This window comes from Varroa destructor, unplaced genomic scaffold (genome assembly GCF_002443255.2).
Source record: "Varroa destructor unplaced genomic scaffold, Vdes_3.0 BEIS01000003.1, whole genome shotgun sequence".
Taxonomy (NCBI): Eukaryota; Metazoa; Arthropoda; class Arachnida; order Mesostigmata; family Varroidae; genus Varroa; species Varroa destructor.
In genome coordinates, this window is record NW_019211456.1 from 42,556,532 (window position 1) to 42,581,027 (window position 24,496).

Below are 24,496 nucleotides of genomic sequence, written 5' to 3' on the forward strand. Positions count from 1 at the left end.
TGAACCGGTAATTTTCGGGCTAGTTACAAGACCCCTTTTCATGCAGGGCTTTAATAGTAGATACTTCAAGCCGAGATTAAGCTAGACCATACTTAAGACGATGCGAAATATCGATGAAAATAAGTTTGAAGTATGAGTTATTTCTCAAAATGCCACAAACATATGCTTAGCAGAAGCAAAGCTGATTTTTTCGTGCTTCGTTGTGAGAAATAATCGAAGGAAAGAAAGAAAGAAAGAAATCCGCATTATTACACATATACCTAGTACCGTATCAGGTACGGTCCCATATAGATGTTCTACGATCAAAATCTCCAGGTGATTTAAACGTTGTGAGTAAGGGTGGGTCGCATAAAGAAGGACGTTAAAGAGGTAAGCTTATTTTAGCATTTTTTGTTTATTGAACCTTCGTATAGTTTCGAAATTATTATAACTAAGCTTAGGTTGCATTCGGTATTTTCGGACTTCGTGTGTTTACGACGGATGTATGGATGTTGTGCATGAAGGTGTTATCATTGACAGCATTCTCAGATATTATGATGTTGAACGTTACAGATGATGTATTTAGTAACTGGGCCCGTTTTGCTTTCAGCGATCTTCTTTCGAGTGACTGTGTTTGCTTTTAGAAACCTCTGATTTGTTTCGATTTCGAAATACTTCTCTATTGCGTAGCTCTAGCCGACCAGATTGCGAGGTTAGTCGAAGTTTGTCGGAGAGCGGATTCGAGTAAAAACAATGTTGACGAGATCAGGAATGTAGATAATCTCTCGTCCGGAAATTGTTGAGGCCTATTCAGACATGTCTTATGTTATATATAGTTAGGTGTTGTGAGAGAAGGGTAATAGACGTAACAAAATGGTACTCTTACTGTTGGCGTTGGTACATTTTAACTAACGGAAAGAGATCGATCAAATATTGCTACAACTTTACAATCAAATAAGACAGGCATGCCTAAGCATGTGACTATGAGCAAATCAAATCCTATTGTTGTTGTTGTTGTTGTTGTTGCGGGCGATTTAAAATTAATGTTTCCTACATGTGTAAATAGAAACGTTTGGCTTCACTTCGCTGTCATTTATCGGACGTTTTCTTCCCCCTTTTGTGCTACTTTCGTAAGCCTTACGTTTAAATAACTTTGTAACGTAACATATTACGGATTACAGATGGATACTTTTGAAGCATATCTATCATATTTTTTTTTATGAAGCATGTCACATACTAAAAAAGCAAGCGATAACAGTAAAGCGGCGATAAATGCGTTAAGGCACAAGCAACAAAATAGCCAACAAGCGTTACGTTTACAATTAAGTGGTTGTCGTCATCCGCCTTTTCAATTACGTGTTTGGGGGGCCTCTGATGTTGTTAGAGGCCATGACGACTAAATTAAATGAAGATAATCACGTGTTGCCTTAGACCTCGTGGTCGCTCCCAAGCTGTTAGAAAAGTTGAGCTTCTATCAACGCGTTACCTTCTGACCAATACATCAATCAGCAAAGGCCGAACAGTATAGTTCTAATACTGTAATAGATCTGTCACTTGCCGTGGTGCTTAGAAGCCACATTGTTAACGGTTAGAAGCAACGGTTAGAAACGGTAACGGTAAGAACGGTTATACAACGATACAGTTGCTTGGCATGCATTGTGCCGTACTGACAAAATAAGGGCGAGATTGAGAAAGTATTTAGCTGAAAATCTAAACGAAAACATCTAAAGAACAAAGTCGTCAAGTATGATATCCACACTACATAAAGCGCTTACCCTAGATCCTTTCAATAGCTTTAATTAAACTTAGGCGCTGTAGGATATGCCCAATAAAACGGCCTGGTTGGCAACGTATACAGCAGAAAATAAACATCGCTAGACCGTACGTTCAATTGTGCTGCGACTATAATTACTTTCCTACAAAACGTCGCCTTCGGGTGAGGCATGCCTTTCTTGATAAAATGGTTTGGCGAATAGCACGTTCAGGTTTTGTGCATATGTGTACGGCGGTGTCAAATTTTGCTGTCAAAGCTTGTGCGCGTTCCGTACGCTTTCTTCATAGGCTTTGGCTTTTACATACACCTTTTTCAATAGCGTATGCTTTCCTTTCATAAGTAGGCTTTGCAGGTTGAAATGTTTACTGGCTGAGAAATTGCTAGGTCCAACACGTACAGTAAGAGAAGCAGGGGCAAATCCAGTGTGCTGACCCCTATGTTCTGAGAGGCCTAACGAACATACTATGTGCAGAATAAGCAAACAGAACGAATCTTTTTTTTACTTAGTTCAATTTAGTGTTCAACACACAATATGTTTCTCGAAGAAATGAGCGTATATAGATACGCAACGTCAAAGAGTCAGTGTAATCAACTATATCAAGTAGGTAGCTTTAAGGAAGTACTGTAGATTTTATAAAAAAAATACTCCTTAAACAATGGCTGCTTTAGCTGTAGCGAACTCGTTTGAATAGTGCCTTATATTGAACACATTTAGAGCACTTGATTGTTTTGCCTAAATGAAATAGCTAAACTTATGAATTATAGTTGTTAAATAGATAAAATTAGCAGGTGCCAAAAATACAGAGAGCGAAAGCCGAGCCTACCTGCCATCTAAAGTTAGATATGAGACCTTCGCTACAATTTAGCGTTTGCAGGCCAATAGCATACGCAAGGGCCAGTTTCTGAATGAGTTAATAGTAATTCATATACATATGTGTCACCGTAATCGAGTGCTTTAATGATAGACCTTGTGGCCTGACGGGCAGCTTTTGTTTGCCAATTCGATTTGAAGCGTGCCATTTGGCATCCGTGGCAATAGTTTTTATCAACAAGAAAATAATACATCATTAACGGTAGAATGCACTTTTTTCTGCACCATGTCAAGTTCATGATGTTGCCACGCAATACGAAAACTTAGGTACGACAAGAATATTGCATAATGCGATACAGGCTTGAAACTTCTAAATATCGTAAAGATTGAGCTACAAACGAAGTTTAAGGCCAACAAAACAAGGAAAACAAAAAAAAAGATGATTCTCGATACCGAATGAAGAAACCATACAAAATCGCAGATTATTGAACTGCATATTTTTTGCATTCATGCTCGTATTACGTTGTTAGTTACTCACACAATCCCTACCATCGCGTTGATTTACTATTTGTAACTTTGTTCACTTGTGTCTAACATAGCATATGTATTCCATTAAATTTTCTATTAGATGAAAATTATAGAACTGTAGATTTCTTCAACGCTATCAAGTCCAACTAGTATTTTAAACCTTATGTCTTGGTGGAAAAATGATTCAACCCGAGAATCAGCGACATTTCATTCCAAAGTCAAACCATAACCAAAAATCAAAACTAGGTACTGTCAGTAACTCGAATAGGCTCGTCAACAGGTTTCCAGGCCTATGAACAGTCGCGCATGTACAGAGACAGCCTCAGTCTTTAGTCATTGTCCCACTTAATATTAACTAGTATATTAAAGCCTTTTATTACCACTATTAGTGCGATATAATGCTCTTAGTCTATTTCCTAGATATTTGTTTATATGAAGTCACTTTAATATAGAATTGGTTAGAAATATATTAGAGGTAATAACGCGCCTGCTGACGAGGTCATTTGAACCAGACCATAAGGATGGCCAGTACAGATACATGGATTCGTAATGCACAGCAGTGGGGACCCTCTTTCATCGTGATAAGAGCTTGATGAGCTGATTCGAGGCGTCAGAGTAGATGGGGATGATGATACTTGCACCTCTCATTCCGTTCACGCATTTGATTTTTACAATTGTTTTTTTTTGTTTTTCCCATCCGAAGATATACAGAAAAGCCTTTATAACTGTGTCTACACCGCCGAGCAAAACTAGTATAACGCCGAAACAGTCATTCATCCTTCAAATAATTTCTCTTCGGGTTCAGTCTTTTCTGCGAAGATATCTTCGATTAACTTGTACGAGGCCTGCCCTAATGGGTCATTTCCTGCGACTCCTCGGATAACTATTTCTAGTTTTAGGTTCAGTATGCCATTAAACGGGAGTTTAGGCCGCTAGCAACAGCATGAAACGAACTGGATCAATGCCCAGTTTCTAATCGAGACTATCTTATACGTTCATAGGTTTAGGCAAATACATTATCACTGCACCATCTTGAGGGAACTACTCACACTACTGTTAACATTCGAGGCTAGTTTACACAACTGGTTGACAACTGGTTTTGCCCCGGAATTATATGCAAGGCCCTCCATCTATTTGGTGGTCATGTTTAAGGCAAGTACAGTAAGCTTCGATCTGTCAAACGTTGCCATAAGTTTATAATCAAATTGAAGGAGCACTCCCATACAGGTTACAAGCATGCCGAGATAAGAGACTAGAGTGGCTTTCGAATGGACGAAGCAATCAAAGATTGTCAACGCATCCTGTTGATCGTCATAGGCCAGTGTCCTCCGTAAAAAGATTTGCTCTTTTGAACTAATCATTGACAGTTCAAAACAGGCTGACCTGTACGCTGTGCGACGGCAAAGCTTAATGACATCGCTTCCAACACAGGCCATATAATATAGGCCACAAGCTAAGAACAGGAGATTTATATGTCGCATCACACGGAGGCACACTGGCACCTTCTTAAACGGAGCAACTTCATCAACAAAGACAATATATAGTCTCGAAAAGACTTGCAGGTACAGCAGGGCCAAAAATGTACCGAACGTAGCATTTAGACTCGAAGTTATCCCCCGAATATCTGCCTTAACTTTGGACAGTTGTACTGTTCGTACAGTGCTCGTGAACATCAGATCAGCTTGTCGGAGTCGACACCTGAGTATGACCTGACCTTGCATATATATGATGATAGCCAGACATTCCACTTGGCGCACGTGTACGGAGCTCCATAAACCGAGGATGTATGTAGATGTTAGCGCGACGTGATACAAGTTAACTCTCTTGGTAGTAAGGATAGCATGAATAAGGTTGTATAAGATTGAGGTCAGCCAGTTATAAAACCATGCTGCAAAGATTGTTCCGTGAAAGGGGTGCAGATGTTCCGTCCGAAACAAGTGTCTAAGGGCTTCTTGATGCTGCCACAGGGATCTGGCCGTTTGCGCTATTAACAGGAGATCGCAGAAGTAATAGGCCATAGTAAAGATGTCGGTTGCGCTTAGTTGCTTTGTTACCGAGACCCTAAGCGAGATATATAAGCCGGTTTGAATCACGTGAAAGATGAGATTCATCGCGAAAAATAGTCTGAACGGAATGCATAGCCATTTTCGGGCAGTACCATGTTTTTCAGAGGAACAACCGCACAGCAGGCTACCAAAATCGAGTCCACAGATAAGGGAGAGCACTGCTATAAATGAAAAGCAACACTTGCTTAGCCAGGATCGATTGACACACCTGATTTTACGTTCAGACGTGAGTGACATTTTTGTAAGCTGATCAAAATGTCACCATGTATTACACAGATCTTCACACGCTGAGTGAGTACAGTCTTCTCTAACGTTAGGACCTTGTGACAAAATCTGTGCTGCCTTATAGACTGCTGGCTCTTTTAGTTCAGTTGGTTTAAACACAAACTTTTTCAAAACATAATTCAATCTTTTTGTTACATTTATACATTAATACAAACAACTACTGCTCTAGTGAAACGATTGCGATCGATTAATCAATATAAAATACAAAGGATGCATTGTGTAAATAGCTTTAAAGCATGCCATTACTTTCAATAGACCACGCTACTGTGAAGAAGCCGTTCTATACATGCTTTCGACGCAATTGTTAGTCCAAATATTTTTACACAGGTTGTAGACTAAGCAATGATAATCTTAATGCACAAAGCAATAAGGTAAAAAATATAGAAGATGGTAACATTTTTTATTCGAATTGCAGTGTTACGTCCTTTAACGTTGTTATTTAGATTGTTGCATTCATCATTTTTTATGATGTTTTGCTATTGTATGTCAATATTCATTGATTGTATTATGTCAGTTTTAAGTTTAAGTTTAAGTAAGTTTAAAAAGTTCTATGAGTAAAAATAATTTTTTGATACATTTTTGACATCACTAATGGTTAACTTAAGAATTTACGTTCGTCTTTCATTAAGGTAATGTAAAATTATGACCATATCAAACGCGCCTATTTTATTTTTATGCGAATTTACTCGATACTGTCGTCAAAGAAGCATCAATGATTATTACCATACAAGTTCCTACTATGGAGTCACTTGAACTAAAGGGGACGTCTTGCTGTAGGTCATGGGCCAATGCCTTCGGAAAGAACCCTGTTTGTTACAACTGAGTAATAGGAACGCAAACGAGGCTGTCCTGTTGTAGGCTATTCTACAACAGAGCTTGATAATGTTGCCCCATTGTACGAATAAGGAATATAACACAAACGAAACATAGCAGACACAGCAAGTCTAACACTATTCCAATATTTGCATTTGCAATAATAAATGAAATTTATAGTACTGAAAAGATTTTTTGATATGGCAGCAATATTAGCATAGGAAACACGATATTCAGGCTTGATATCATCCTTCAAATATTATTTTTATCGTTAGTCAGGTGCTTTTAATTCCAGTTAACACCGATCCAATCTGCCGAAGCCGTCATTAAAGCACAGTAGCACCTTGCATGTAAATAGGGGATAGATACTGCAGTTGTTTGATTTGGATTAAGTAATACTAAGCAACCAGATAATCATTGGATAGCACTTACTTATTAATCAGTACCGTGTAGAAATGCACAAAAAGCACGATCGTAGGGGATACTAAGAAGACGAATTTATCACAGTAATTAAAATGGCTTACATGAAACAAACGAATTGTGTCTAGGCCTATACCGATCTCGCGGTATGTTGTATGTTATTGACGTAATATGCAAACACAAAAATATCGATAGCGCATGGAACTCGTTATTACAGATTTGCTCAGTGATGCAGTATAGGCCAGACAAGATAGAGTAGGCAATTTTCCCTAGTAACCACCAACCAGCTCAGAAATCCGCATCGAGTGATCAAGAAGCTTATACATTTGCTTGCTCACTAATCACTAGACAATTAGATCTAAAGAGGATAATTCGGATTTGAACTACCTCGACGAGCTACCGTGAACAGCCTATCCTTTAGGTCGCATAGCAACCATCGTATAATGCTATATTTCATTAGCAACAAGATTTAGTAACAGATCAATCTCAGTTAACGAAATCAATACGCCAGTCTAAACGCTCGAAACAATATCAATCGCCTAATTCACAAGTATTCGTGTTTCTATAAAATACATAATTAGGGGAAATAATTCTATCATAGATATAATTTTTACAAGGATTATAATTTAAATCGACAAGAATGAAGCAACAAGGAAGGGTAATGGTTAAAGAGGGTTTTCAAAGATTTTTAACCAGTGCCGGCTCAAGCCATTATAATACTGTTTAATACACAACTATATTTAAAAAGCCCAGCGTATTATGAGATAACTAAATTCCTTACACAGAAAAAACTAACTTGCCGTTGTTCTCATAGGCCCTAAGTACTGCGCGTACTACAAACACTGAGCTGTGTCTCACTTGTGACCCAACCTAAACAGTAGACAAAACAGATGATTAAAACGTATCCAATTTATTTGCCCCCATATTGCCATCGAGTAGGTTTTTTGCACTTCACAATTTCGCCGTTACGGTGCGTCGTCTCGTATATTTCTTTCTACGCAAATAAAACAATCCTATTTGGTATTTTTCAATTTTTTACTAATCGCGTTTGACTCGGCAAAGCTATCAGGTAAGTCGTGATTAAGGGTCTCCGGAATGAAGTTCAATGTGGCTGTAGCGCCTAAAGAAAAAGCTGTGAGAATTAAATGTGGGGCAGATGCTCGCCAGTTTGCGAGGTCACGCATAAACGGTGCAATCATACCTCCGATCCGGCCGCAGCAAAAGCAGCATGCAAAACCAAAAACCCTCGCTGGTGTAGGCAATAGTTCGAACGTGTAAATCCACTTGATGGCCGTTGACATGACGAGAAGAAAGCGACACGTCATGTTTAACCCTAATCGAATAAAGACCATGTCCGTAGGAGTGAACGCTAAAATGAATGAGGCAATTCCTGCCAGTAGCAGAGTAATTGCTAGAGACGTCCTTCGATGGCTATAGCGAATGAGAAAGATACTTAAAATGCCTCCAGGTATTTCAGCTGCGGCAGATAAAGCGAAGCTCATGAAGCGGCCGCCCCCCAGCTTCGTTGATAAAAAAGCATTGGCAAAATAAAATGTATTTTCGAAAAACCAGTAAATAAGAAGCATCAACAAGTTATTGCGGAGTCGACGATGTGACCATATGTCGCTAAGTGTGAGGTTTTTAGAAGCGGCGTCAGCTTGCGCCTTTGCTATCAATGCAGGGGTTAACTCTTCCAAGTCTGGGCACTCGCGACCATTTTGACGAAATATCCTGGTTAGAGCAGTCTTAGCCTCTGATAAGCGCCCTTTTGCTAGTAACCATCGAGGGGACTCCTGAATAAATATGAGGCACGGTAGCATAAGAATAGTTGAAAGTCCTACTGAAATCTGTACCCAGCGCCAGTTATTGAGAGCCATTGCAAGAAGAGGAAGAAGTATCATGGGTAGTGTAAATCCGAGCGAGAAACCGATATTTAAAAGGTTCCGGTCACGGGGAAGGCAGATCTCGGTGTAAAGTGTCGCGGTCGTTGTCTGGAGACCCGATACGGCCATAGCTTGTAGAAAACGAAAACCATTGAAAACATGAACTGATGTACTCCAGGCAGCTACCGTACCAAATATAAACACAGACGCCGTTGAAACCAACAACATAAATCGTCTTCCGTACCAATCTGAAAGTTGACCTATAAATAAAGCTCCAATAAATTGTCCTACAAACGAAACACTCTGCATTGCCGAGCGCATCCAGTCGCGCTTACATACAAGGTCCCACTCCACCACACTGCTGCTTGGCGCAGACATGTTATATTCCCATCTATCACACTCCTCGGTAATATTTGGCCATATTGTATTCTCTACTATAACGTAACGTTGGCAGCGGCTTAGCTTTCCATTTATACGTGGTATACCATTTTCTTTCCAAAATTGAAGGTTGTTTTCCACCTCGCCCTCCTGCAATACAGTTGGCGGAGAACACCAGTGGTCCACGTCTCCAGCTAAGAAATCGATGCTAGTAAGCGTCCACGATGTCGGGAAAGCTCGAAGAACCGTCAATAACATAACAACGAACTGATACCTTCCGAACGAGCCCACAACGGTGGACACATCTAGCATAATTTCCGCCATGTTGCGCTAAAATTATTTAAGGCGTCCAGGAAAAAAAGGTGTGTTTGTTTCACTGACGAATGTTTCAATCCGCAATTAATCTTCACTAACGAATTAAATTTTAAATAAAAGGTTTCCTACACCAACGTCTCCTTATCGAAGCACGAGAACGACTGGCGCATCCCGCGACTAACCTGTGGCATTGTTGTCACAAGTAATACAGTAATGTAACCGCCTCAAATGCCTTTATCTATAAGCGAGGACGAATGTTGCCCTTTCAACGAGAGTCGTCACGCAGTCTTGAGCACTTTCTTCCATAGGTACGGTCCATCCTCGAGTCGATTTTCCATTGAGTCCGATAAACGCCGCCGATATTGCGGAAGCAAACAATTAAGGTATATAAGGCGATCCTTAAGGATTTTAACCTTATTACTCAAGGATAGTGTGCCGCCTTCTCAGACATCACTTCGGTTTACTGAGCTTGCTGTATGACACTTTTAATACGTCACCTTACTTCATATGCTTATCTTAATAGAATAAATAAAGTAAACATGAGACGTTATAAAATGTGCGACTGGTGTTTGATTTTCAAAGCGTGTAAGCTTAAATTTATTGAGTGTAGATATTAATTTAATTATATTACGTTTACGATACTTCCGCAGATATACAACTCTTAAGTCTAGCAGAGTCTATGTATTTACAAGCGAGTCCGTCGGGCTTTCGAAATTCGCACCGCTAGCAAACGAAATATGACTGGTAAATCTTTCTTCTATAAACTTGTGAATGAAAACCGATTGAATTTGCCTTAGGAAGTCAGTGCGAAAGTAAAAGCAAGCTTCTTATCTCGTAGATCAACCCTAAGTGTCAAGTTTTTGATCTTCAATACCCACAGCGCCGTTGAAGTTCAGCAGAAACAAGCGAAGGCATTAGGCAAGAAGGTCTTAAGCAAGAGTACTGTGTGGTGTATTTTACGTGCAATTTGCAGAACCTTAATCAACAAAAAATCCGCCTGGAGCATATTTTTGTTATAGGCTAGCTATGGTTCAATTTCTAACGCCAACTGCAGAAAGATCGGGCAAGAGAACGGTGCCGGCCGGGACAGAGGTCAAGTTCAATGGTAACGTTGAAGAGGTTCGGACGTAAGGTACACATCATAGACATCTGCTATTTCGCCGAAAATTAAACAACGGATAAAGCTCGCTATATGAAATTCCTCAGGAAACTCATGAACCTCATTAACACGGCAGTCGAAAGCACGCAGCCCGCTTACTTGATGACAAGGTCAGGCTATACCACCATGCATCAATTACTACCTATATTGAGCACAATAGCATTCAAGCTTGGCTAATTCTCCCGATCTAAGTCCGTATGAATACGAAGCTTTCCATCTTTAAAAAGACAACTCGTGTGCAAGCATATCCGACTGTCGATGAACTCTGAAAAGCCATAGAGAAATTACTTATAGATAAGTATAAAGCTGTTTAGAAGCCGCCAAAGCGCTAAAAAAAGTATGTAAAAATGAAAGAGCACCTTTAATACGTTCAAAAACTATCATTCTGGCTCCACAAATGAAAGTGATTTAATTCCAAAGCAATTTTTTTTATCTCGCTAAAGGTCACGTATTTTTCATGGTGAAAAAACAAACTAGGCTAACGTACGCCACTAGACCGCTTATTTTCAATATAAATGTGCTTCACGTACGCAAATTTTTTGGATACTGTAAAAGGAATTTTACTATACTGTGACTAATTATTAGTAAAGGTGTTTACCAAACCAATAATGTTGTAAGGGATGATCGATATTACTAATGTATGTCATATTTTAGTGATATCGATCAAGAAGATATGAAAGCTCATCCTTTCTAAATAGCTTTGTCAAATATAGCATTGTTCTCACAGTTCTGTGATTCGTCTTTTATAATCCCACTAGCTACGATGTTATATAAAGCCGTTCATTTTATCCCAGTAAAAAGCATAAGCCCTTCATGGAAGAAAAAATTAATCAGGCTATTGGACGTGATCGAATTGTTAATTTATGAGATAAATGCACCTACACTCCACGTAGACAAATAACACGCCACGGAACACCCCATGTATTGTTAATCGATTACATTAACACATCAAAAAACCTAACTTACATTTACTAACATGACCTACCAACAAGCCCGATCTACGATGATACCAACTGTTTGTTATTGATACATGGCAAATAAATATCATCTGCAAGACTGTTTATCGTTTTTCAGGTGCCTCATCGAGGTTCCTGTTTCAAAAAACATTAACTTTAATTAATATCGTTAACAATGTCAATGATGATACAATTACTCATGGTAATGGTGATGATATAACACCGTTAAAAGAGGAAGTACAACAAAAACAAGGCTATTACTTTTATCAACTGCACGCTTCATTCGAAAGCCCGTGTCTATAAAACACGAAGTCTATGTGTCATATGGTCTACTATCCTTTTTTTTTTTATAAATCAATTCAAATATTTAATAACTAGGCATCTACCTGACCATTAAATTAAAAAAACGAAACGACGTTTATATGCATTTTCCAGCGTGGGCTAATATGTAGTGTACAGCTGAATGAAATACGTGTGATGTCATTTTATATAGAAGTAATACAGCAAGCCACACGAAAACCGACTATGTTATAGCCATATATTCCTCAAGTTCTATTTATGCGACGAGACAGAAATGTACATTCTATAACTTCGCTCATCAATTCAGTAACTTTACTGGATTTGCTCAATTTTCAAGCTTCAGTCATTTATCTGCAAATTGCCGGCATGTGTTACACAAGTGATACTGCATAAATTCGAATATGGCATTCTTTCGCATAGGTCAATGTCAATACTGTGGAAATGAATAGTGGTGATGACTACGAATTTCGTGATCCGATGGCTGATGGTATGGAACGCTTAAATATTGAGAAAGGTATGTTTATTGTATTGTTTGTTATTTGTCTACGGTCAATACCCATAGCACTTTGTAGTGTTTATTCTTCAGAACTTCATATTTGTTCCTGAACCTCTGTCTAGAGTGCTTTAACACTTCCAGCAAACTAGACCAAAAGCTTTTGTTGTTCATATCGTATGATGCACCTATTCTCTTATTCGCCACGGCCTTTTCTAGTTTTACGATCGCTTGTGGAAGGCTCAGCAAGACAGAAACATAAGTTTATATTAACCGAAAATGAGGACTTTTGGCCTGGCACCAGGGGCTTTGTACGGAGAAAAGTTTTACTTGTATTAACAAACTTCGTTATTTCTGCCACTTCTTAAGGTATGCCTATGCAAATATTTAGAAAAGACGTTAGCGCATAGATGTTTTCAATGAAAAATAATTGAGCATTCTCGGATTTTACGAAAATTACAACATCAGGTTAAGCATTTTCCGGTCTCTAATCTATTTTAGCGGCGTTTCTTTACGCCGCGATCTGTTACAGAAGTATCGAAATGTATTAAAATTTCACTATCATGTTTAAACAAAATGTACATAATTTTATCAGATAACTTTTTTCATAACTATCATACGCAATGTATAACAAAATTAATACGCACAATGCACAACTTATTTATTTTCTATTCGCCTCATATCGTACACGGACTCCAATCTTGATGTTCCTGATCATAATAATAGCATACTTTTGTTGAACCTGCTCATGTTTTACCTGACGTAAAAACAAAATAGTCAGCCAGTTATATATCTGATATAGATATATTATTATTGATGACAACTCGTTGACTTAAGCTGAGTTCACTTTGAGCCTTTGCTGATTCTGTACCTACCTACTGCGTATGATAATGCAACCGCATCGACATAAATCTATATATACAAACAACCTCTTAATCTACACGATGGCTTGTCTGATTGTGAGCTGTCTTGTGAACAACCTTCATTCAATGAAGTAGCCAGGTGTTAGCTTTCAAGCTTCAGACGAAGCAGTTCGTTGAAATCCTAGCTCCACGACGCTCCTCCCACTGAAAATCGCGCGGATAACTCGAGCCAGAGTTCGGATTATATAACACAACTAGTTATCATAATTAGAATAACCCTAATTTATTTTATGTGAGTTGCATCAATCCTTCAGCTTCAGCAGTCTTCTTCTTCGCTGCAGTAGCTTCAAGTGCCATTTGGTACAAAGGATTTTCTTCGACAGGGACGCCACATGTCTTCGAATGCTGTTTCGAATCAAGATGCATAAGCATCTCAGTTAGTCGAGCGACTCCAGGGAATGATTTCGAACAGCCCCGACACGACATCAGAATTGGTGCGAGCAGCGCCTATAGGAACAAAATTGCAGACATCTATTATCTGGCTACGTTTAAAGTAATAGAAAATCTACTTTTTAGTATAATTCGCAATTATTGTTACGACATGCAAATGAGCGGATCCTCATAGCATGAAATCTGTTGACGGATCTCGGCAAAGTTCTCCTCATACTTTCTGGGAATACTCTCGGCCTCCGCACGTTGCTTTGGGGTAACAACAAAAAAGATTGACTAATTCTTAAGTCAATGCTTACAAAGTAGCCACCCAACTTTGGTAGTAGAGATTTTTATAATATATATATATATATATATATATATATATATATATAGCCTTAAGTAGATATACATCTACTTAAGGCTAATGTCTTGTACACAAAGTTGATTTCCGATTAACTGTTTCCTTAGGAAAAACCTTTTATAAACTACTAACGCTTAGTCCAGGAATACAATCTGTCGTATTTCAATCAAGATCCTCGTAATAATGCTTGCTGGCTTACAAAATATCTAATAATAGTAATGAAAACGTAAAAAAGTCACAAAATAAACCTAGCATTGCAGTTTATTGTATATGACAGTATTTTACCTTGGTATAATCCTTATCAGTAACTTCGATGAGTCTTTTTAATGCAAGATTACTCCCGGGAATCATGCGGACTTGACAGGCAGGCCGATCTTTTCCTTCATCGGGGCAGTACACTGTTCGATTGGCCTCATCGACAATTGGTCGTTGACGCTCTTTCACCGGTAAAAGGGCGCCTACAGTTTCACTCATGCTTCTGCCATAGGAAGTCGCAGTGATTACAGTAAAATTACCATTGCTAGTCTCCGTGAAATCCGACGTCGATTTTGTCTCATATTCGGCCTAACACTGTGCGTAATTTACATAGCACGCAGTTCATTGTAAAGACATTTTTTCGTCTAACTAATATACCAGCAGATCATTTTCACATTGAAATTCGGGCTGGCCGTAACCGGAGAAATACAAAAGTAAAATCGTCCATGTATGCGTTACCGGCACTTCTTTTTCCCTAACTCTTGAGCACATTTAAAATGTTTTACATTAGTGCATGATATACGAAAACATTAAAAAGTATTTCACGCATTTAAGTAGGACATACCTGAACAATGTTCGAGAATTAACCAAGAAATAGGTTTAAGCTGGGCTGTTTTTTACAACGCTTGGAATAGACCAATATCCAACGAGAGCTAAGCAGAGTGGGCATTTAATGCAGCTTCGCGGTCTTGCCATCATTTCACACAACACCGATGGCCGCAGATGAGGAAATGAGCGCGAAAATTTAAAACGTTCCAATTCGCGCATGCGGTTAAAGATTGACATTAGTCAGAATGCAAGAAGTCAGCTTGCGATGAATGTTTGTAAACTAATTTTTATTTATTAGCCTATGTAACAGTTGTGTAGTGGATCCTATGACGGACTGCTTAGACAATAAAGCAGGTTAAACGTTCGTTTATCCAGCCGTGTCAGTTTGACAACCGGTTGCAAGCCACCAGCTGTATTGAGGCGCAAGTTCAGCTGAAGGAGCTGGCTTCGTTTGCATCGACTAAGTGAGCGTGTCTAGTTAGCAGTGTATGTGAAACTATTAGCTAGTGTTTTATCGCTGTAGTGCGGCAATTCTAAACTAACCCGATGGCCCGCCGAGGATGTAAGTGTGGCTATTTTTTAACTGCAAATTTCAGTACCTACATGTCGTCCAGTTACGGGACTAATACTGTATAGTTGCGTTGCGCCATGTTTACAACAAAACTTAGCGGCACTCGGTATGCGCCTACGCCGTAGGACTCGTTTTTATTCGACGTTAATATTAGATCGTTTTTCATTAATCCCGCGGTTACTTGTCTCTACTGGTATGCGTTTTAGCGAATCGCGGAAGAGGTGGGGGACGAGGCACGAAAGTGCTCACTTTTCCGGCTTTTCCTTCCGGCGGAATCATACAACCATTTGCTGAGCAATCAGATAATCGGTAAGTTTGCTCATTTAATAATACAATATTAAATCTAAATTAGCTGTTGTGATTTTCTTATATATTGATAATATTTTGACTCGGTTTAATGGACTCGGACTAAATAACAGGATAGGTAGCGTGTTGTTGACAGTTAGCAGAGATTTGGATCTGCTAGGATCATTCCTAGTTGAATTTAACGATTACATGCTCGGGTTCGCTTATAAAAATGTAATGTTGTACCAAATTCAATAGATACAATGGCTTATGGTTCAAATTGGGTAAAATTCTATTGTGAAGTTTGGGAATGCACTCGTAAGTAAGCACATTAAATTTTTTTATCAGCCCAACATAATTAAGAAATTATTTTACAAATGCGTCTTGATTGGAATATTTCAATATAGCTTATTTGAAATTCGTAAAACTTAGACTGAGCTATTATTTTCTGTGTGTTAATCAGTTAGATTAATTAATTAATCTCTTGTTTTCAAGTCAGTTCTCATACAATGAGTCAATGGTCAGTTAATTATGTAATTATATACATAAATTAACTTGATTACCATAGGAGAGACCTTAGCCAGTCAAATTAGTTCGTAATAGCATAACAGATTTGCTTGATGTGCATTACAACACATCTCAAGGAAATTACTTTTGTGTGTTACAAACTTGTCAGTCTTTTGCCATAATACGTTAGTCAAATGCGCCTCTTCAACAGTTAAAACAGCTGAGAATGTTCAGACTTACCTAGGGTTGTTTCAATTTAACAGTCGCTTAAAATGAAACATGTTTCAAACGACATTTTTCAAATGGAATTTAACAGTAATAATAATTTAACACTATTTAAGTAATAAAGATTGCATATTTTAAACAAATGTATTAAACAAGTTATCAAAGCATAAGCGGCTGTCTGGTCTCTTCACTTGTTTTATTGGTAGTTCATCGTATATATAAAGTCTTGCTAGAACTTAATGGGTAATGTTCAAGTAGTTTACATCTGATCCCCATATCTGTTGCCGCCTACATACACAACAAACCATATTCATCACCAGTCGGGCTAGACGAGCTGAGTCCGATAGCTCCTCGTTGGCATCAAGGAAGGCTGTAACTGCCCAAAGCGACGCCCTCGGTGAGGCTGCACCAAGTGCAGAAAGGGCGCTTCGACAACTCGGCAAATCCGTCTTCTCTTCCTCAACAACAACAACAACAACAGCGGCAGCTAAAACAGAAGCTACTTCGCCACAATTATCGCGAAAACAAGCATCTATTGTTAATACGCGATTGCGCAAACGAAAACAGGGGACTCAGGTTAACCATCATCACAAGAAGCCACAGCTATCTATGAGTACCGCCTTGCCAGAAACCAATGGTAAACCTTTTTATGAACAGCGAATGGCCATTGCCCCAGCTAAGTGCTTACTATCGGAAGAAGGATTTCGCCGCCTTAGCGGGATGTTAGCCGACCGTTATGTAGAACGTGGGGCAGACGGTACCTACTGTGTTCATCCCGATCAAAAGCTTTTCGACGCGCAGATCGCAGCTGCTAAAGGCGTCAATGAGTTAAGTGATGACCAGATTCGTTATCTATTTTATCGCATTGAGGATGAACTGCGCGATCTCGCTGCCCACGGTCGAAGTAAGCGTCATCGTTTGTTTATGGCAGATCGAAACGATATCCTGAATTTTGCTATGCCTTTTAACGAATATACTGACAGACAACGGACATTGATTCGTAACCTCTGCCAGGATCACTTACGTATTAAGAGCGGTTTCAATGACTTCTACGTAATGCAAGTCCTCATTCCAGAAGCCTGCATTAGAATACATATGGAGGTCCACGGTACGACGTTCGAAGAGAGTGATGGCTTCCTTGATCCTGGACTGGTAAACCTCAAAGAAGCGATTGAGAGCCTGGACGCAACTTCTCGTGAAGGTACTCAAGCAAAAATCACTCTTACATCGATCCTGGGTAGTAATGAGAACGAAAGAACAATTATGGGAACAGTCAAGTAATAGTGATATATCAAGTGCTGTAAATATCTAGGTAATACAACGCACTCCTTCAACAGGAAGGGTCGTTTTAGATCAATTCCACTACACCCTGTGCAATAATCTAGCATTAGCATTTATGTATGTACAGCTGTGTATATGATTTCCTGATTTTATCCTTTGTAATGTGTACTACGTAACATGTATGGGAAAGGACTTTGAACTTCAGAGTTCTAATTGTGTTATATGAAAAGTACAAAAAATAACATTTTAGGACGAAATAAATCGTCGCATTGCTCTGCGGCATATGTCATATTAAAAGTGAGACTTGGGCTCTTAATCTTTGTATTAAACTACTCGAAAAATTATCAGAACAAAGAACTTTAACGATGCTATAAAGAAAAAATCCTAATAATTTGCACTCTTATGGAGCACAATGTTTTTGATTAGTTAAAATTAAAAACTTTATTATGGTAATCTTATAGATCGTTTCCTTTTTGGAAGGCACTTTGACAAGTAAATTACAGATTTCTGAATAAAATTATTGCAACTAGGATAAAATTGTTGAGTTGCTATTGTCTGCACAGTACAATTGCAAGAATTAACTGAGTCTGTCACATCTCAGATAATTTGAATTCTTGTATCATTGAACTGCTTGACTACATGGGTTCTATACAAATATTGTGCCAAATAATAACTATTCCATCTTATAGATGAAGCGCGGCTTGATTTGAAAGTACGAGAAAAAATCCGCGGAATTGCTATATTTGCTGATGTGATTAGTGTACTTCTGATTTTGATACATAGTTTCGGTGCAGTTAGTGTAACGGACACTTTTTTACAAACCACTAGCGAACCTGTGCTGGTTGTGTCATGATCATAAAAAATGAAACTTGACGAATGTCATGTGATTGTATATCATATTCACCGCATTTGTAACATTCAGTTGTAACAGAAAAAAGAGGACGTCTTATACAATCGTGTGCACTGTCAAAAGAGGGTTTGTCAATAAATGTATGACCTTAATAAAAAAAGTGAGTTTTCTTATTCGCTAGCTACCCTCAGATGTTTAAATAAACTAATAATTTACCATTTCAGATAGATTTAATCGTTTCATAATGAATTGTGTGGCTTACAGATGAAGAATGTGACTTACTTTTGAACAGTATATATAGAAAAACGGTTGTTTATACTCGACATACTAGTAGGCTCGAAACTAATGACTTGCTACAAATGTTAAGGCAAATGGTTATACAAGCAAATCTATTAGATAAACCTTAATAATCATGGATAAATAAAAAATGCGGTAGTGCCAACATTTCTTAAGCTGTTTTTTACTCAACGTGAATGTGTGATGTTCGCCATTGGAGAGAACTCAGTGAATGTGTTTTAAAATATTGACGGATGAGGCGAGACTCGAAAACCAAAATCTAGACATATCGTTGCAACAAAAAGCTCATTTATTATAATTGGTTTCGATGAAGTCATTCGCTTCTAGAGAAAAGGCACAGTAGCGGATGGACACGTACAATATTCTAAGTTTTGCTTGAATTGTCTTCGATAGGACAGTGTATTCCTGGCAAAAACTAATTTTTTTATATAAGAAACAGACTCGCATCGACCTTATTTAGAAACTTCCATGTGTATTTTGTATCATATAGAATAGTTTATTAATTAATCAGATGATTTTCATTTTAATACTAAACGTAACTTTAAATTCGTCGAACATGCTGGTTATTCAGAAAATTGTCGTCAAGCAAGAGTAAGGCTTTTGTGTAACATGATCGGAGTTGGAAATGGGCGTGTGTGTGAGAAAATAAGTGTGTTTAGGCAGTCGATACAGACAAAACTGCCACAAGAAAAGGTACGCGCAAGAAAAGGTCAGTTGGCCCTAGTAACTGTTTTAGGCAACGTGGGTTGTAGCGAAACGTAATTTCTGTATTGGGACATTCGGGATGATTGTTCGTTTGCAGGAAACCAGCATACAGTGACCCTTACGTACAACTGCAACAGCAGCAACATGCACACTATCCGCAACAACACCATCAACAACAGACGTCGTTCAACGATCGAGGCGCCGGTCGATATGCAGAGGACTACTTTCCTCAAAATCTACAACAATACCAAGAAGTTCCTCCCAAAGCAGAGACAAGCGCGTCTCAGATTCAGCGTACCTTTCCAGCAGATGGCGTATCAACGGAAAACGCCGGCCCAAAACCACAGACAAAAGATATGTCATGTAAGCCATAACCCTACAGTAACTTGGTTTAATTCGACGAAATCACTGGGCGTACCATTTTTCTGGTGGCTTTTGCTAATAAACGAGTTTAGGATTTATAGTAGCGTAGTCGATATCATTTTGTGCGATGTCCTCTAGGAACAGATAGTTTAAAATACTTAGAAAAGAAAATTAAGGAAAATACATTGATTTCAGCGTTAGTCTTTTTTATTAAAAAAAAAGCATTGTGCTGCTATAAAACTTCCAAATTAAATTACATCTATATAACTGTGCTGCCCTTGGCATGAACTCGGTGAACGGTAGGGTGGAAGGATTGAGTTAAAACAACCATGCCAATAATGCGTCTGTGTAGTTTTCCTGCTTCTTCCTACCTCGTTCACGATTTCATCAAAACGGTGGCAAAAAAGTTTTACGCAGAACTCTTAGCCAATAGATGTAAACACTAGCGAAACCAGAGCGTCTAGATCAAAGTGTCCTATCTAATGTTCTGTTCTTTACTACTATAGGGGAGAAAGTTCGCAAAATGAATTTATACCGTTTGCGTACATTACCACTTGACATGGTACACGTTTTGGAAGAAGGCCGGAAACGAAGACTTCGAGTGGCACCTCTGGAAGGCCAACAGAGAAAAATCGAAGCTGTGGAAAGCCTTGAAAATCAGGACTTTGTGGCAAAATGCCTGGATCCGCTCGATTTGCGATGCGACTGTTGTGAAGTTGACTTTATTGGGCCAAATAAGTTACGTGAGATGCTCAATCATATTCAGACGCCGCAACACTTTACCATATTCCGTACAAGAATGCTCCAGGATCCGGTATGTATACCCCCACAAAGGGACCAGTTTTAGCTCTGTTGAGCTGCCACACTGTGTATAGTAAACTATATTTTTTGTTAGTTTGGATGCCAGATGTTTTTTATAACAGCCATAGTTGACAATTTCTGTCATTTCTCAGTGGACTGAGTTGTTCTATTGTTATATGCTATGATATGTTTGTATTAAACATAAACCAACACAACCAAAGGAGATAAAACAACTCGAGTGTGCTGATCACTTAAAAACTTCTTTTAAACGTAAAGGTATTATTAAATTGTAAATTATTGTTCGCGTATTAATGTTACCTTGCGCTTCGGACATTGGCACACGTGTCATGAGAACGAGGCGTTTGTATGTATATGAAAGTGAATAATTATTTTTACATACATAGACTGTAACGATTAAACCGATGATACAGCACTTTTGTCGCTGTTATGAGTAACCTAAACTTAAAGGCTTAAAAACCTAAGCTTAAGGCAGAAGGACCTAATAATTCACAAATACAATTAATGAGGTCTGCGAAGCTTTTTAAATCTTTCAAAAAAATGCGTTGCAGTTGGCCTTACACATCACACTTGATGCGGTTAAGATTGTACTTAATTTATATATAAAATATCCACTTCACACACCATATTCGCGTTTGTTTACAGCTGTACGCTTATAGGATGAACAAAACCAGTGTCATACCACCGCAACCAAATCCTCAGAACCCCTCTAATTCGAAAAAAAAAAATAAAAATCAACCATCGACGGATCAGTCCGACGCACCTACTGGCCAAACGAAACGGAATCAGAACTCGGTTGCCCCGACTGGGGAGGACGGTCCCAAGGCAAGCAAAAAAATGAAGCATGCCGATGTTCCCGAAGAATGTGAGTTGAAACACCTCGAAAAAGTACCGCTTTCTTTTCAGCGTGGATTTCATAAGCATTGTAGTCAACAGATTGCGATGGCAGTGGCATTAACGTGCTGAGTGTAATCTAGAAGAACCTACTCGATAGAAATTCTGTCAGGAAATGTAGTACTTCTTAAAACGTCTCGACACAATATCGTAAAGAAATAGATGTGTAAGAGGGCATTGTATATAAATGTGAATGAAGCTTTAAGCACGTAAATGTTCATGTTGTAAATAATGACACGGCCATGGCATCTTCTAGTTTCTCTAAATCAGTTTGAAATTTGTTTCAGATCGACCAATGGCGGATTGGCTTGCGTGTTACGTGTGCAACATTACCTGTTCCAGTCTCAGCATTTATGAATCAGTAAGTTTATCCCATCTGGCTCCCTTTTCCTGACTCAGTATCAGCGATTTATCATGGTAAAACAAAATGTGTGAACAATAGCAGCTGCGGTGCCCCATATGCTAATTACGTTGCAGTGTAAATGTTTTATTGCGCTACCACTACGCGCCTCTGCCCTCGGCGTGAAGAAAACTTGGTTGATAACGTTAAAACAGTTGCAAGTATTATTCAGTAACAGCAGATAATATCTTGTCTGCATACGATGCATAGTTTCAACATTACCGAATATCGCTAATATTGGTTCTCAAATATGTTAGAATAATATTATACAATACGCGTCACTAAGACTTACGTATCCCTGTAGACAAACAAGTGGGAGGAAATGAATAGGCTAGTGGACGGCTTCATCTTACCCCACCCGTAACATGCGCTAAGTTACTCTTTTTTCGTAATGTTTGTCAAATTTTAGCACGCAGTCGGTAAACGTCACCAACGTATTCTTTCCCTAGCCCCACAGCATGTGCAAGACCTTCCATGGGGTCCATACTTGATCGATGGGAAACCAACAATTGATACGACGTTAGGAGCTGTCAAAATTTCTGTGCAGGCCGGCCAGAATAAACGTGTAGGCGGTGAGCAACCCCAGCTTATGGATGCTCCTTGGTTAGACAAGGTGCGGGGCTTCGTCGCTTCAAAGATTGCTAACAAGATGGAAATCTAGTAGGAATACTCCCTAGTTATATTCAAGGAATCAGATGTGAAGTATGGGACGAAGTGAACGGAAGCGTTCGAACGCATGCCAGCCTCGACTACCTGAAATGTGGTTGCAAGCGGCAAATAAATGTCGTGTGGGGAAAAACTTAGTTTGGTCGCTTGCAGAACAGATGAAGGAAGCGCGTAGCCGCCAAGAGTAAAGGTCTAGTGACATTACTTCGAATATCAAGCACGCTGGACCAGGGGCACACCACTCCAGGAGGAGTAATCGAATAGTATGAAACTTCGTCCCGAAAGCACTCGCGGATCTCTATGAAAGTGGTTTGAATACGCCGATTTGCAATAACCAAACGATTCGCGTTGATTCATGAACAACTCGGCAGACCCTCGAGTTCCGCGGTTTAACGTAGTATTTGGAAGGTAGAAGCCGGCAACTCACAACAAGGATTCGTTATTCTATCAGGACTGAGATATCCACCCTTCCTATTGTTAACCTACATTACATTTTTCCTAGATCTTAACATATAAATCCTGGTTTCTTGAAATGATTAAACGACACGCTGTTAGCCAATGTCACCTGAGCATTTTGGGATAACAAAATCATTGACGCCACTGTAAGTGATTATCAAGACATGCTCGTTAACGGTACTAACCGGTAAAAAATACCTTCCAAACTTCATCGTAGCTTGCTGTGTTTGGGCGCATCATGAACAGAGTTTATGTATCTTTTTGTGTTTGTACAACTTGCGTATCATATTGGGACAATCTAGCAAGTAGGATCAAGCTCTAGGCGAAACGTAAGGTAGATTTTACGTATAAGGGGCGCATGCAACCGGACCTGGATGGAAACCTAGGTTGCACCTTCTTCCTCCTCTTCAATTGTTCACCCGTTCTCACAAGGGAAATTTGAAACAGGAGTTTTCTTCACGGATCTTTTATTATCACTGACGACTAGGACAAAAAGTGTGACGAAGGTGTTGAAAATTAGCAACATTGAGTGAAATTTATACTAATGCGCTTATTTGTTGCAAAAAGATGGAACATAGAAGCAACTTAAATAACAAATTTGTGTGCGAAAACGTTGAATAAAACTGCATATGCTAATATAACGTAAGTTCAAAAATGTGTCTTACTTGCGTGCGTTTCAAATTAGCCTCTCAAGTGGTCAAAAAAAAGAAATCGTGTGTATAACTAGTAGCCCAACTATAAATCGGCACAATTGAGTTTGTGATGCAAATAATTTCCCTAGTCAATGAATTTCTATTTCAAAATTTATTTTAAAAAAATTTGCTATGAAATTGGATAGCTATCGATGTGAAGATTGACTTTATCATAAAGGAAAGCTTACGCTTGGAAAACACGAGCCTATTATTTTAGCAATAACTTGGAATTACACAGACGAGCTAGATTTGTAGAAAAAAAATCATTTTCATAAGAGCTTAGTTTTTTTGGAGTTCAATTGTAGGGTCACTGTTACTTGGTAAAGATTAAGGCGGATAAAAGCTGCTTAGAAAGAACAAAAGACTGATATATTCATATATTATTGTCAAAATGATTTATCTAATAATGGTTAAAAAAACACCGGTGTAGTGAGCAAGTTAGCCTGACTTCAAGAAAGCTAACATGTTACTAGTTAAAACCTCTGTCACCTATACGCGATTTGTTGTTCTGTGTTAAAATGCTTTCTTTATATCATCATAAGTACTATGGACAATATTTTCAGCGTGTAGAGTCATTTCAGTTCCTAATTTTAAGAGCTTTGCAAAGAATCATCCCCAGTGAAGGAGCCTCAGAGTTCTCGGGATAAATTCCAGCAAGTTTACGTTGACACAAATTTAATAAATTCTGTTTTAAAAAATGGAAACTTATGCGCAGAGTATCTCTTTACATAAACCGAATAGCAAGTTAAAACTCAAAGTTTTCAACCTTCTGTTTGGAAGTACCAGGTATTTAGTTAGCTTAGTCTTTCGTTAAAACACTTCCATTAAAAGAAATGATGAGGGGAGTCGCGGTTGTTACAAAAAA

General features: G+C 38.7%; 3 protein-coding genes across 7 annotated transcripts; 1 reads left to right on the forward strand and 2 right to left on the reverse strand.

The window, feature by feature from the left end:
- Positions 1–7,565: 7,565 nt before the first annotated feature.
- On the reverse strand, positions 7,566–9,464 carry LOC111246739 (organic anion transporter 3-like). Its single transcript, XM_022796839.2, has one exon. It carries the CDS (start codon positions 9,259–9,261, stop codon positions 7,690–7,692), a length of 1,572 nt encoding a protein of 523 aa, XP_022652574.1. The 5' UTR covers positions 9,262–9,464; the 3' UTR covers positions 7,566–7,689.
- A 2,577-nt stretch (positions 9,465–12,041) lies between these two features.
- LOC111246740 (uncharacterized) lies at positions 12,042–23,585 on the forward strand. Of its 4 annotated transcripts, none has more exons than XM_022796840.2 (7): positions 12,051–12,181; positions 15,398–15,500; positions 19,439–19,704; positions 20,211–20,518; positions 21,169–21,388; positions 21,705–21,778; positions 22,227–23,585. In XM_022796840.2, the coding sequence occupies exons 1-7, from the start codon at positions 12,109–12,111 to the stop codon at positions 22,476–22,478; spliced, it is 1,296 nt and encodes a 431-aa protein (XP_022652575.1). In that variant the 5' UTR covers positions 12,051–12,108; the 3' UTR covers positions 22,479–23,585. The 4 variants fall into 4 exon arrangements, with proteins under 4 accessions (XP_022652577.1, XP_022652575.1, XP_086838438.1 ...); XM_022796841.2 differs by lacking the exon at positions 12,051–12,181 and adding an exon at positions 15,022–15,182; XM_022796842.2 differs by lacking the exons at positions 19,439–19,704; positions 20,211–20,518; positions 21,169–21,388; positions 21,705–21,778; positions 22,227–23,585 and adding an exon at positions 16,529–18,499 and having other exon boundaries at positions 12,042–12,181.
- On the reverse strand, positions 12,801–14,796 carry LOC111246741 (uncharacterized). Of its 2 annotated transcripts, none has more exons than XM_086982313.1 (3): positions 14,637–14,796; positions 14,102–14,294; positions 12,801–13,530 (listed from the first exon to the last, which is right to left on the reverse strand). In XM_086982313.1, the coding sequence occupies exons 2-3, from the start codon at positions 14,288–14,290 to the stop codon at positions 13,312–13,314; spliced, it is 408 nt and encodes a 135-aa protein (XP_086838439.1). In that variant the 5' UTR covers positions 14,291–14,294; positions 14,637–14,796; the 3' UTR covers positions 12,801–13,311. The 2 variants fall into 2 exon arrangements, with proteins under 2 accessions (XP_086838439.1, XP_086838440.1); XM_086982314.1 differs by having other exon boundaries at positions 14,102–14,386; positions 14,637–14,745.
- Positions 23,586–24,496: the final 911 nt, after the last annotated feature.

What these genes read in the sequence shown, in the direction of transcription:
- LOC111246739 (XM_022796839.2), bottom strand. Translation starts at nt 9,261, where the DNA reads ATGGCGGAAATTATGCTAGATGTGTCCACCGTTGTGGGCTCGTTCGGA.
- LOC111246740 (XM_022796840.2), top strand. Translation starts at nt 12,109, where the DNA reads ATGAATAGTGGTGATGACTACGAATTTCGTGATCCGATGGCTGATGGT. An exon ending in GCTGAGCAATCAGATAATCG is followed by an intron (nt 15,501 to 19,438) that starts GTAAGTTTGCTC and finishes GTTCGTTTGCAG; the next exon opens with GAAACCAGCATACAGTGACC. An exon ending in TGCCGATGTTCCCGAAGAAT is followed by an intron (nt 21,389 to 21,704) that starts GTGAGTTGAAAC and finishes AATTTGTTTCAG; the next exon opens with ATCGACCAATGGCGGATTGG.
- LOC111246741 (XM_086982313.1), bottom strand. Translation starts at nt 14,290, where the DNA reads ATGAGTGAAACTGTAGGCGCCCTTTTACCGGTGAAAGAGCGTCAACGA. An exon ending in CTGATAAGGATTATACCAAG is followed by an intron (nt 13,531 to 14,101) that starts GTAAAATACTGT and finishes TTGTTCCTATAG; the next exon opens with GCGCTGCTCGCACCAATTCT.